This window comes from Limulus polyphemus, unplaced genomic scaffold, assembly GCF_000517525.1.
Source record: "Limulus polyphemus unplaced genomic scaffold, Limulus_polyphemus-2.1.2 Scaffold652, whole genome shotgun sequence".
NCBI classification, from domain to species: Eukaryota; Metazoa; Arthropoda; class Merostomata; order Xiphosura; family Limulidae; genus Limulus; species Limulus polyphemus.
The window spans coordinates 167,938-182,311 of record NW_013666262.1 but is presented as its reverse complement, the minus strand read 5'-3'; the positions used below and the strand labels follow the sequence as shown (position 1 = coordinate 182,311).

Below are 14,374 nucleotides of genomic sequence, written 5' to 3'. Positions count from 1 at the left end.
AGCACTCATGAATTACTATTATTTATTATACTGTATTAGTAATTAGACAAGATTAAGGTAGCACTGACTCTAAAACTTGGCAAATGTACATGCTGAGGAAGCACTGTTAAACATTTATAACCTTCAAGTTGAGCACAAAACAAAAGTATGATGTTGCAATCTCTGAAAGAACACTTTCAGTCATATATGTCATATGCATAATTAATGGTGTTTGGATAAAGAAATACATAACATAAACTGTTTTAACACCATAACGTTACTAAGGAATGATAAAAATGGTGAAAATTGATACACATGCTCTTTGTGAACATCCTCATAGCTTGAATTAAAAATTTTGCAAATTTTCTGCAATGTTAATGAGCTATGGGCAATTAATTTTAATTAATTCCCTCATTAGTGATAATTAGACTCATAACAAGACAATTGGTAAAGATATTTGAATTTAATAAAATTTAAGCTATGGAATGGTGTAATATCAACGAGTATGCTAAATTTCATGCTGATGTTGGCTTTAATGGTAAATGCTAACAAATTGGTGACAGTGATAAGTTAGCTTGCAATCACATGGTATGGCAGCATATCATAAGGCAATCACTTTGGTTCAGAATTCATGTTTGAATTTTGATAAAGCATTATTCATTCTAAAAATGTACATGTATGTTTGTACAATATGTTTGCTTCATCTGAATGTCTGTAATGAAATTCAGAGAGAAGGCCCAACAATTATAATAGTTTTGTATGAAATAAATGTGTTTGACACTTAAGTAATCAAGAAAAGTATATTACTGATACCATAAACATATATTTATAGTGCTTGCCTGTGATGTTGCATAGTTATATGAAAAATACTTATTTTTAACTTATCAGTAAAACTTTACATTAGGTTAGTGGTTCCCAAACTTTTTTCACTTATGTCACCTTAACCCATTTACCTTGATTTGTGTGACAACCCCTGCTGCTACATGCAATATTGTGTTTGTAAATTTTTTTTTTAATGTTCTTAATTATTATTTGTTCGGTGAAACTCTTGTGACACCCCTAGCAACTTACTGTAACACACAGTTTGTAAACCACTGCATTAGATAAATCTAACTTAAGAAGACTAGGTATTAGTAATAAGTCATCTAATGTAAGCACCTAATGTTTTTTGAATTTGTATATAAACTAATATGTAATGTACATACTTGCAGTCATAAAGAAATTATATTTTTAAACCTATAAAAATAAGTTTATGTTTATCTATGTTTATTAATTCATGCTGTTAGTTTTTATTTCAGAATAAAGGCAAACTTTGTGAATGTTAGATAATGTGCATAGAAGAAATAATGTTCATTATAGAATGATTGCACTTCCAATTTTAGGCACATATACCAGTTTAACATACAGTACTCTTAAATGGGCACTTTCCATAAACTCCATAGAAGCTGCAGGTGCATTCATCTTGCTGAATAGATGCATAAAGATTTGAAAATGCAATAATCTAATATGTGAAACCCCTGGTGTTAGTTATATCACATGATGTAAATTTGTAATGGGATTAAACAAACATAATTTTTTAATTTTTACAACTTAGAAAAAAGGTTTCTTTAGTTTCCCATAGAAATGTCTCTTCCTTGGATACTAACTGACCACATTTTGAAGACAAAGGATGCTTCTATGATGGAGTAAGTCAATTTATTCATTTAATATTTCAATCCAGCACACTATATAATTATGTCCCTTTATGTGGATGTATTAAAATTTTTTAGTTTATATGTATGTATTTAATATTTATTTGAGTACATTTCTACAAAATGAAAAGTTTTAAATGAAAAATATGGAGTATGCATCTGTTATTGTACCCTGGTAGTTCAGCTGTGAGCTTGAGGACTTACCATGCTAAAATTCAGAATTAGATTTCTGTGGTAAGCATAGCACAGATAGCTCATTTTGCAGCTTTTTGCATAAACTAAATAGTCTGTTATTGTATGTATGTATGTATATATATATATATATATATATATGTATAAAAGAAACTGAAATAACTTGTTAAAATTCTTTCTGTTAAATGGTGTTTTTACAAAATATATCATAGCCAAATGATACTTGCAGAAGAGAAATTTTAAATAATGAAAAAGTACATTTATGGGATTATACTTGAAATTAAATTATATTCAGATTATTTCGTAATTTATTTAAAAGTATAACAGTAAATAATAAAATATGCATAAGTATAAATGTAAACATATTGAATTTTCAAAAATGCCAAAATAAAACGTTTTAAATATAAACTAAGAAAATATTGAAGATTATGTATACTACACTTTTATTTAGGAAAAGTAAGAATGTATCATATAAGGAACAAAAGGAAACTATACATAAATTACTGAAAAAAACAATCACTAGTATTCATATTGAATACAGAAGTGAATTAGGTGAAGGAATTTAATGCAAGGTAAAGATAGCCTTAAATGAATTAATAAAACTTATTTCAGATTATTTCTGTTCGTATGTATTAACATTCGTCAAAGAAAAATGGAAAATAATGCTTTAATCATATCTATGAGAATTGAAATAGTTACTAATGCTATCTGAAAAAAAAAAAATGGTGGAAAAGTTTGATAAAAATTGTTTATATATTCCTTCTTTGTTTTCTTTCTGGGGTAAAGAAAATTTAAAGAAAAAGTCAAATGGTGCTTGTTATTGCAAATGGTATTTTGCCAAACTATATAGCACTAAAGGTGCTAGATTGCTAAGTCAGCTAATACAGTTGTCCATCTTATCTGCCAGGATAAAAAAGTCCTAGCTGACAGGAAGTTGTTATTCAAAGGATCAGAAACCAGATAACGAATGACTGAGTTCAAGCTGTGCCAGTCATTATTGCCATATTGAGCATAATGGTTTATATATTGTATAGATAATTAGATGACATAGCAAATTGATATAATAATAGTTAAGATGGATAATAGTTCAATAGAGGTAACTTATGTAAAATAATTTATTCATCAATCACATTTATTTCATAATTCATCACATCTCGATTTCATAAAACATACATCTATCATATTTTTATTTCATATATATAAAATATGACAAATTGACCTAAAAAAAATTTTCATCTTTGTGTGCTTGATATGTGTCACATTTATTCAACAAGGTGCAGATTATCTACTCATTGGGAGTATTACTTACATACAAGATGCATTATCTGACATCTTGTAAAAATGCTCATTCTGATTAGGGTGAGGGTTATCCCAGCTTGTGTGATGGTCTCATTTTCATGGCCAGTTGTGCACTACTCGTCTAAACGTTTACATGTCAACTGGTGTAATCAAGCACTAATTGCTATTGAAATTATTAATTTTTCTGATCACACTGAATAATTGATGTAGAGATATTCGTATTTTGAAAAGTATTACATAAAATATGAAAATTTCCCACACTTCATATTCGTTTGCATTGTGTGGTGTGGCATCTAATTACTCACTTGTTGCAGACATCAACAAACTACAGTTGGGTCATCACCGATTCAGATTATAGTACATACATGTACACATAAAATCAAATAAACAAGCACATGTTTATACATTTTTATTGAAATGAAGAAAAGTCTCTATAGAGAGGTCATTTTCAACCTTCCGCCCACAAATCACTGTCATATGTCACATCTGTCATAAAGTCATTTGTTGGAAGTCAGATCAATGTAAAATCGTTCCATGCACAGAGAAAAAGTTGTATCTGAAAGGGAGTCATTATTTGAAAGGGTCATATTCAGTAGGGGCTACTGTATATAGGTGTCATCATATGCAATGGTTGCCATCTTATTGGAGTGTCAGAAGTAACAGACTAGCAGAAAAAACAATTACAAAATACAAAGAAATTGAACTTTCAGTTGTATAAAATTTAGAAATAAAAATCACTTCATCTTCATGCTTTTGGACATTACTTGAATGCAATTATTAAAAAATATAAGCTGATATCTGTTAGCAGTCAAATTGTAGTTATTTAAGAATGTTCAAATTAACAAAATTAGGGAAGATGGAGTGTATATTGCTATATTTTATGCTAATAACAATTATACATTTGTATCGCACATATCCATTAACTACTATTTTAAAGATATATTTGTTCAAAGTCCTTTAGAAGGAATCAATCAAGTGGGAGTCTCTAATCTTATATGTGAAATTTTACATTAATTCTAATTTGTTTTCTACTACTTTCTTAAACATACAAGAACAAATTATCAATACAACTTTTTGTAACATGACTGTCATCAGCAACTTAGATTTCAGAAGTTTAATTTGATTGATCTTTAGTCTTTGTTGATCTTCTAATTTCTGGCCTATGGATTTTTTGTAAAACATCTAATTATTGTGTGCATCTTACTATTTGGTATTTGATTTTTTAATTAGATTAACCCTACTGACACAGGTCTATCTATGGTAATGAGTCAAAGGCCATGCCATTGCAGTTGTAAACTCACATTCAAAATTTTATTGAACTACTATTTTATGAATGTATGTAAATAACTTTGGTATCAAATTATAGATTATAATTGAAATCTTATTATTTACATTAGTTAATTTCTTAGTTTAAAAGTAAATATAAATTTTTTTGTGTCATGTGGTATGTTGAATGCAGCACTGGTTCAAATTAGAAGTTTGTGATGTCCTAATACAAAGTTTGTATTTTATTACAAAGTAGACACTCAAATTATCGATATTGACAAACTATAATATAAGATAAGAATCTCCTATCTTTTCTATCTTATGAGATATTAATACATTTATTGAATCAACCAAGATGGCCCTGCCCACTTCCGTTTTTTGAAAATACTTGCTTATGTACACGTACTTCACCTAGTGAAGTGTGTATAGCCAATTGAAAGTTCAGAATGTCCACCTAGTGGTTTTCTAAGACTTTGCAAAATATTTGTGTGGGAAACTTTCTTTTCATGCTAAATTCCAAGCAGTAAGGTAAGACATTAGTGAGCTCAAAAAAATCATATTTTTTAAGCCCCAAATACAGCTTAGTTAGTGGGATTCTGTTGTATTGATATAGTGATTTATTATTTCTTATTATTGAAAAATGCATATAAAAACCTAAAAGAATTATTTTGTTTTACATCCTCCATGTGGAAAATTTGATAAGTCTTAGTATGTTGCAGCAAACAAGTATATAGTGCAGATCAAAATAAGTAAAATAAAACAAGAAGTTAACAAAATCCCTGAGAGCCTTCTATCAAATATCTGATAAATAAATAGATCTGGACCATACCTGTACATTTCTTTGTAATATTTAGTCAGAAAAATGCTATCCACCATAAATAACACTTTATATTTTTTTCCGCTGTTTACTGTCTGTAATATATTTTCAGTTATGGCTTTCTTTTCATGTTATGCTACACAATATTAGGTCCACTGGATTATTTTGACATATTTCTTATATATATTGGCATATGATGTTTGAACTTTTTGTCAACCCAGTAATATGGCTACCTTGTCCATGCATGACTACAGTGTTTTCACAGAAAATCAAAATGAATGAGCAATTTAGACTTTGTTTGCATATCATTGTATTTTACAATCATATCATTTCTTATTACCAGGCTCATGTACAGTGTGATGCACTTATAACATTTAATTCATATTCTGTGTTTACTTGGTTCTGTGTATAATATCCATTGGCATCAATATGAAATGAAAATATTTGTAACATTAGGCCTCTTGTTAACTCTTTTAGTATGGGCTCAGTCCCTAGGACCGACCTCGTAACCATTTTGTGCTTATTATACTTTTCATGCTATAATTTTTACAATAGTGAGCATATGTTCAGGAAATTTTGACAAATTATTAGTAAATATTACAAGGCTTTCATATGCAAAATATAATTTGTTTTCATTAAGTCTTAAGGTTTGTTAAGCAAACAATTATCTCTTCTAATTACGACCTTTGTACTCGGTTGCTGCTTGAAGTAAGTTGCTACACCCTTTCAATTTGTGCACATGGAGATGTGAAACAAAATAATTTTTTTATGTTTTATATATACATTTGAAATAACCAAAAAATCTGAAATTACTATATCGGTACCATAGAGTTCCACAATGATTTATCAAGCTTAATAACTAAGCTGTATTTGGCTCTAAAAAAATATGAAATTTCAAGCAGAATGAAGACTCACTTTACCAGCTTGAAGATTTCTATCGAAAGAATGAGATGACGTCGTAATACTTGAAAATGACTAAGAAAGTCATCAGGGGGATATTCTGACTTTTGATTGGTTACTCACATATCATAGACAGAAGTAAATGTACATAAGGGAGCATTTCCAAAAATGGAAAGAGGTGAGTGGAGGCCACTGTGTTTGATTCATTACGTGAGCAATATTTTGGCAAATAGGAAAGGTATGAGGTTCTTGTTTCATATTCTAGCTTGTTAATAATAATAATTTGAGTTCCTAAGTCATACGAACATCAGTCAGACATCACAAACATCTAATTTGAACCAGTTCTGCATTCAACATACAACGTTGACACACACAGATCAATGTTTAGGTGTGTTTTTGTAATATTTACATTAAGAAATTAAATAATGTATAATACTAAAATGGGAATTATAATGTACGGTTTGGTACCAAACTTATTGATATAAATTCATAAAATAGTAGTTCAATAAAATTTTGAATATGAGTCAACAAACGCAATGACATGGCCTTTAACCCAGGACCTATGTAGAAAGGATTAATGTCATTTGTATGAAAGTGTGACATGTTTTACAAAATTAAATTGTTTCATGACATTAAAATTTCTCAAAACTTTTGAAAATTCACAAAAATAGGCCTCTGCCTTCAAATGTTCCAAATTATAATAAAAAAAGTTTATCCATTGTGTCAAAAGGAATTTATTTTAGAAAAGAAATGTTTTAAAAATAATCTGCTTTCAATACATCTGAAATGGTAAAGAACTGTTTCAAATTGTGGAAAAAAAATGCAACATTGATCACTAAACCACTTTTAAAGTATAAAATATTCAAAATATATAATGACAGTTTCTAATGTTACTTAGGTGTGTGCTATATCCTTTGGACCTATACAATGACAGTGCTCATTATGCCCTCACAAAATTCAGGAAACAGTTTTTATATGATGAAGTTGAGGCTGAAGTCAACTTATGCTTTGATCAGTTTGTGTACAAGCTCAGTGAACAGATATCTGCTTATTACAAAAACTTAGCAGGAAGGTAAGCTCTTGTTTTTCTGGAGCATTAGTCAGAGATCTTTAATCATTTATGTGAAGTTATAAAATGTTTAGTAAGTATTTAAGTATATAGTGAGATTTATGTTTTAATATCTAAACATGATGATAAAGACTGATTTAATAATAGAAATGTGATTTTTTACATATATAAAATAAATGTGAAAAAGTAAAGGGACAAAAATTAATTATGTATTTTTAGAAATAGAACAATTGTATATTTTCTGCATTGGGCAAATTTTAGTGAACTTTTATTTCATGCTTATAGTTTTGATAGAAAAAAAATATTTTCACAGAATTGTTTTGGTCACAATTAATATATATATATACATTTCCGATATGATACCTCTTTTCACGTATGAGCTTTTTTTTTATTTTGTGGTGCCCTCTATATGCAGAGTTTTTTGCTTGCCACTAGCCTTCAGGCTCCCACTTAAACTCAGGTGTTTCCATGTGGCATTGCTACACTGTAGCATGTAAATGAGCATATGACAACCCTCCATCATTAGGAGTGCAACACACCCTCCTTATGCAGGTAGCTCCCTCTATACTGATTGTTCAATCATCACTTCTCAATTTGGCATGTATCTGCAAAGACATTCCCTGTTGTGGAAGTATTTATTGTTGGATTTTTATTTTCCAACAATTCCTGCACTCAATATTTTCACATTATTATTTTGTAAGTGTCAGTGACTTCTACTTTGTCTGGTGTGAAAAAACAAGACATTGTTCATGCTACTCTAGCACATACATAGGTGTCGGGGTTATATGTGTCTATTGGGAGAAGTGATGGCTTTTGTGCTATGGGTGGTGGAATCTTTCATGCTGCCTGGATCATCTTTTGCACCTGACATACCTCCACTTATGTTTCTCATTCATGACAGATTTTGCTGGTTTGTTTCCCACTGCTTACCTTAGCCTCATCGTATACCCATGTTGTCTTGAATCTACCTAAGCATTTTTCATCATTTTGAGACTGAGTTTTTCAGTATATTTTTTCCCTCCACTTTGCAATTTATTCCCTGCTTTGTACTTTTATATTTTTTACTTCCTATTCTGATATGTAAGTCCATATTTGATTCCTTTTACCATTACTTTGATGAATGCATGCCTTGTCCTCCTTCCTTTGTTACCTCATATGACTTGGCATAACTTCATGCTATATTACCTTTATTCAGCTCCTAAACTTTGGAGTCTTTTTCTTCAGACTTGATGGTCATATCCTCTGTATTTTGTTTGTCTTTCTTAAACTTAAGTTTTCCCTTCTTATTCTTACACTCTTTACCCTTTTGTATTATTTTTCATTTCACCTTCTTTTCATGGTAACCCACAATTCTCCTGATGGGTTTTCAGCAGATGCTCATTCACTTATCTTCTTTATGGTGGTGTGTTTATCTTCCTCAGTCTTAACACTTCATATTTGTTTGATCTGTTGCTAGAGCTTGCTGGGATGTGGTGCCTTTGTTATTCAAATGCTTTTGCCTCCCTTTGATCCCATATGCCTTCATCTGGCTCCTTTCGTCTGCTAGTGTGACTTTATTGGAGTGCTTGTTTTGCTGAAGTCACGTATTGGAGCCACATACCAATGTTATTTTTTAACCTTACTGGTTTACCATCTCTTGTGTGCTCTGTCTTTGCCTCATTCTGTTTTCTGTATTCCTGCTTTCTCTCATCTCCCTTTCACTACTTCCTGTTCCTCTGTTTCATCCGTCCTTCCACTGCTGGTAGACCTCAGTGCTGTTAGTCTTGGCAGTGTCTACACAATAGGCTCAGTGTCAGTAGGGCCCATTTATTTCAGTTTACAGATTTTTTTCCCTCCATTTGCTTCTGATTGTTGGATACTGGGAGTTCTGTTAGAGACCCTTACCCTTAATTTTTTACCTCTCATTCTCCATTGTTTTCTGTTCCCATTACTTTCCCTCGTATTTTGTATTTTGTCAATGCCAGTATGTAGCAGTTACAGACCTAATGGCTAAAGACACTGTCACAGGTTTCTCATCCTTCTTCCAGGATTTTATTCACATCTTTTAATGGTTTCCAAAGAATACGTAGATAGATGTCAAGTCTTGTATTTTTCATGTTTCTGTTGGTTTCTCAACTTCCCTTGATTAATCATGGGGACTGTTATCATCCTGTAGTGGTCTTTTGCCCCGGGTCTTTGGATGACCAAGGTGGATGTCTTGGATGCTTATTTTCTCTTTGTCTCTATCCCAACAAGCCTTATACAGCCATCTTCTTCTCCTTTGAGAGGCTGCATGTATGGGTTGATTGGTCAATGGCATAGTTGCATCTTCACAGGGCCCATGTTGTTCCTATCCTCTCCTTCTCTCACTTTATGAGAGGTTCTCTCTCTTGTAGGCTCTAGGGCTTCCATGGAATCCCTTATCCCCTTGGTATTGGCTCTTTGCAACATCTACAATAGACTCTTCCCAGTTACTGGTACCTCACTTGGGTTTTCTTGACTTCCACCCGAGATGTTCCAGACTCTTTCAATGTGTAGCTTTCCTTCTTTCTTGGTCCTTTCATTCTTCCTATTTACTTGTCTGTTAACGACAGTGGTGCATATTTAGTAGTTGGTCTCTGCTTTGGGCTTTCTCCTCTTCCTGGCCTTCTGTTTCCAGTCTTTGTGAATATTTTACATGACTATTCAATCGTTGTTGACTACAAGGTGACACTATCAAAGACTTTCAGATTTTCCTGTTCTTGTCAAGTTTTCTACTCAACTTTCCTTTATGTCTTCTTTTGTTCTTTTTTGCTTTCTTCATCCTCAAAGTCCTGCTGTCCTGTATGATTGGGACCTGCATGTTGTTCTCCGTGTCCTTACCCTTCTTCCTTTTTAGCCTTTGTCTTGTTGTTCATTGTACCGCCTTTCGCTTAAAACTTATTTCTTACTACTTTTTGCCCGTGGTTGTATAAGATCTGTCATATATGCCATTGTTGCTTCCCACGTTCCTATCTGTATTTTTGTCCCCCCCCCCCCAAAGTGGCACAGTGGTATGTCTGTGGACTTTTAACACTAGAAACTGGGTTTCAATACCTGAGGTGGGCAGAGCACAGATAGCCCATTGTGTAGCTTTCTGCCTAACTTCAAATAAACAAATTATTTTTCTTATATTCTTCTTTATCCTGATCATGCTTTTCTCCCCAAACAAAAAAACGTTTTTGGCTCATGAGGGGACAGCGTGTTCACCCCATCCCCAAAAAAAAACGTTTTTGGCTCATGAGGGGACAGTGTGTTCACCCCATCTCCCTTCTGTCCACTTCTCACCTTTATTCTCATTCTGATCCTTATTGTCTTCTTCGCCACATTCGGGTAGCTCACTGTTATTTGGTCCACACTGTTTTTTTTTTGTTGTTCTTTCTCTCATCTCTTTATTGCTTTGAACTCTTCTTCTACCCAAGATCTCTCTCCCATTACTCTCATGGAGTGGTTAAGAAAGCTCATCCATCTAGCAAATACTTGTTTGGACGTGAATTCTTGTCAACTTTTCCAGTTAATTTTTCACCAAATTTGACAACTTTCTCTCTCTTTGACTGTTCACTTTTGTTGTGTGTTGGAGGAGATCATGCAGGCTGACATATGTACTACCTCGCATACTTTCATTGCACATGATCTTCCTAATCTGGTCGTCTCTTCTTTATTGGGATATCACCTGCTTCCCATCACCATTCCCCATACCCCTTACTGGTTCTGACTGGGTAAATTCTTTAGTAGCATGTGGTGCCTGCCAGGGTATAATTAGGTTTATATCCACACCATGCAGCCAATCGAATCTAAAATGCTCACTGATGAGATGGGGTATTCCACAAGACCACATGAGGTTTCCTTGTGATATATTACCTACTAGACAAGACCCAATCCAGATTATACCTACTCTGGATAGCTGCCCATCCCTTTGGTCTTAGTTAAATAAACCTGAACTGGCCTGCTTTTAAAGATAGGGTTTCATGGTCACCCATTGCACAGTATTAATGTGTTGCATTCCTTTGGGCTCCCCAGTACACTTTTACCCCCCTCATGTGACCCTTTATTGTTTATTGATTTGGTCTTGAAAGCTGAATAATCCTGATTGGAGAAAGGGTGATATTAGACAATGGAAATCTCAAGACCACCTCGACAAAAACTTCCTATTCACACGAAGTTAATTTCTTTTTTATATTTGTTTTAAAGGTTATTATAAAGTTTGCAGAAATTAATGATTAATTTATTATGAGTAAGTGACAACTTTTTCCACTTGATGATTAATGAAATGCTTATTTTTTATGATTGATTTAATGTAAAGAGATTGTAAATAATATGCTTCTAAATTTAAAATGGTTGTCATTTTGTCATTGATTTTTTTCTCAAAAAACCAAAAGCAAAATCTTAGAAGTGAAAATTTGATAGTTTTACATAAAATAAAATACTCGTTAGGGTGGTCCTTATTTTTGATGTTTTTATTCACAAAACACTCACCCTCTAATTTTTTTACAATATAGAGATAAGGAATTCGCACCAACTTTTATCCATGTTGAATAACAGTTCTGAATATTCTAGAATGTTTCAGAATGTTCTAGATTATTCTGGAATATTCTAGCATGTTCTGGAATATTGTAGCATGGAATATTCTAGAGAGTATTCCACATTATTCAGAATATTCAAGAACATTTCAAATGTAAATAATCCATGCTGTCACTTTTTATTTCTGAAATATTTTGTATGACAGAACAATAGTTTTCAGAATTTTTGTAAGGCAACTTCAAGTCAGCCAGCTTAGAGATCATTATTGAGAGCTTCTTGAACCAGTCATAGCCTTTCAATGTGGCATTCTTCCTCATGGAGTGCAATTTATAGCACCTGGAGTATTGCATTGTGCACAACAATGCAATATAAAACAAAGAGGTCACTATACTGGTATAGATATGTCGATGATACTTTTGCTAGTTTCACTTCTATATAACACATAAACACTTTTCTTGAAAACATAAGCTCCATTCACTTTAACATTAAATTCACCATTGAACATGAACATAACAAACAGTTGTCTTTTCTTAATCTCAACAGTACCAGATAATACACCAAAAAAATCACTCGCTCTACATCCTCAGGAATTTACCCACAAATCCAAGTAAGAAAATAATGTCCTAAAAAATCTCATACACACAGTTTTAAGACTTTGCTCAACTGAGTACGTAGATGAAGAAATCAACTTTATAAAACATTCCTTCATTCACACCAACAAATTTCCACTAACCATCGTCGAAACATTTCCACACAACTGTCAGAACAAAAACCTCAAAACTCAACTCACAAAGAAAACTGACACTAATACACCAAACAACAACACAACATATTACACTTGGAGAAAACTTGCCATCAAACTTAAAATTCGTGTTGACATCAAATTCACCCAAGAACCCAGCACAAGACTAAAATCATTATTAAATAAAAATGCATATAATCACACAATTCCAACATCATTTATAAAATAATATGCAATAACTGTCCAAAATTTTATATCTGAAAAACAGGTAGAAAATTGGAAACCAGATTCACTGAACATAATAAAAAAAAAAACTGTTATGTTTACCACCATTGCAGCTCAAAAAACAACAGTATATCCATGCAAAACACTGTAATCTGAAACAAAGATCCTAACATCAATAAACACAAAATAAAAGAAACTTTCTTAATTGAAGAAAACAGCCCCACCTTAAATTAACACCCTGGGGTATCAAGATACCTATATTAGTCTGTGAAGCAATATCCAGTCATGTGACCTCTTTGTTTTATACTATATATATATATATATATATATATATAAAATATACTAATGTATCTCTGTAAACTACTTGTACCTGATGATGACAAAATCTTGTCAAAATGTCTTACATTTATTTAAAAGTTTTTCATTACCCAGTCAATCTATCTCAAAACTTTTATTTTCTAAAAAGTGGGTTTCTCCTCATTAAGTTTTAATCAATTAAGGAAGAAAAGACTGACTTCCCATTCACATAGGGTACATGCACTGCTTTCCTTTTTATCATCTGAATAAAAATTGTTTGTTTTTTAAATGCATTCAGCTTAGTAATTTATACACAATAGAAAAATCTCAGTCTAACTGTCTATCTCATAAAAAAAACATGAATTTCTTGAGTGAACTCTGCTGTTATTGCAGAATAATCTATCTTGGCACTTTTTGGGAAATTGGTCCTATTTGCAAGTATCACTTGTTTAAAAATTTAGTTCATTACTTTGAATTTTCACATTCTGTGTGTATCAGTTGCATTAACACAAGTAGTCATTCAATAAATGATCAAATATGAAACACCACTTTGTTAGAAATCTTGGTCTCTATCAAAAGTTGAGTAATATATTATCAAAATGCATTTTTGTTTTTTAATTCTGTGGAATAATAATATCTTAATGATGTTATTATGATATTTTGTCTTGATAGTATCCTTCTCGACAAAAGATTCAGAGCTGAATGTGCAAGTTATGGAACAACATTCAGTTATCCAGCAGCTAATCGTTACGAGACTTTACTGAAACAAAGACATGTACAGTTGCTAGGTCGCTCCATTGACCTAAACAGGCTAATTGCACAGAGAATCAATGCTACTCTACAGAAATCTCTAGAGCTGGCTATCAGTAGGTTTGAGGCTGGAGACATCACTGGCATTGTGGTAAGTTAATAACATTCTTGATCCTGTGATTTTGATCAGAATGGCCATTGTTTGTGCCACAAGGTTGTTAAACACATACTTTAAACTGTGGGTATGTTATAAAAATGAAAATCAATCCAATTGGTCAGTAGTTCAGATGGCCATACTTGAACTCTAAAGGTCTCTAATTTATTCATTCAAGTTAAAAATACCAATACCAGTTGATTTCTTTTGTTGTGATTTGAAGTTATTAGCATTAAATAGTAATTATTTCTTTAAAATATTATTATCTAACATACAAGAAACAGTTATGACATACCTGAAATTAATACCATATCAAAGTTGGTTAATTTCTAATTCATATAAAATATTGCAAACAATTTTAAATATATATACTAAAATATTGTAGAATGAAAAAAAATTCATTTTTCAGCTGTTTTATAATTATTGTATCTGATTAATATATTATATGTGTATATATATATATATATATATGCAG

At 31.9% G+C, this 14,374-nt stretch overlaps 1 protein-coding gene across 1 annotated transcript in view; it reads left to right on the top strand.

Moving 5' to 3' along the window:
* LOC106459720 (cytoplasmic FMR1-interacting protein-like) overlaps window positions 1-14,374 on the top strand; it is a 252,512-nt gene that overhangs the window by 97,478 nt on the left and 140,660 nt on the right. Inside the window, exons 12-14 of the mRNA XM_022386248.1 lie at window positions 1,591-1,664; window positions 7,043-7,216; window positions 13,668-13,896. Of these exons, the coding sequence (XP_022241956.1) occupies window positions 1,591-1,664; window positions 7,043-7,216; window positions 13,668-13,896 (477 nt within the window). The remainder of the gene's footprint in view (window positions 1-1,590; window positions 1,665-7,042; window positions 7,217-13,667; window positions 13,897-14,374) is intronic.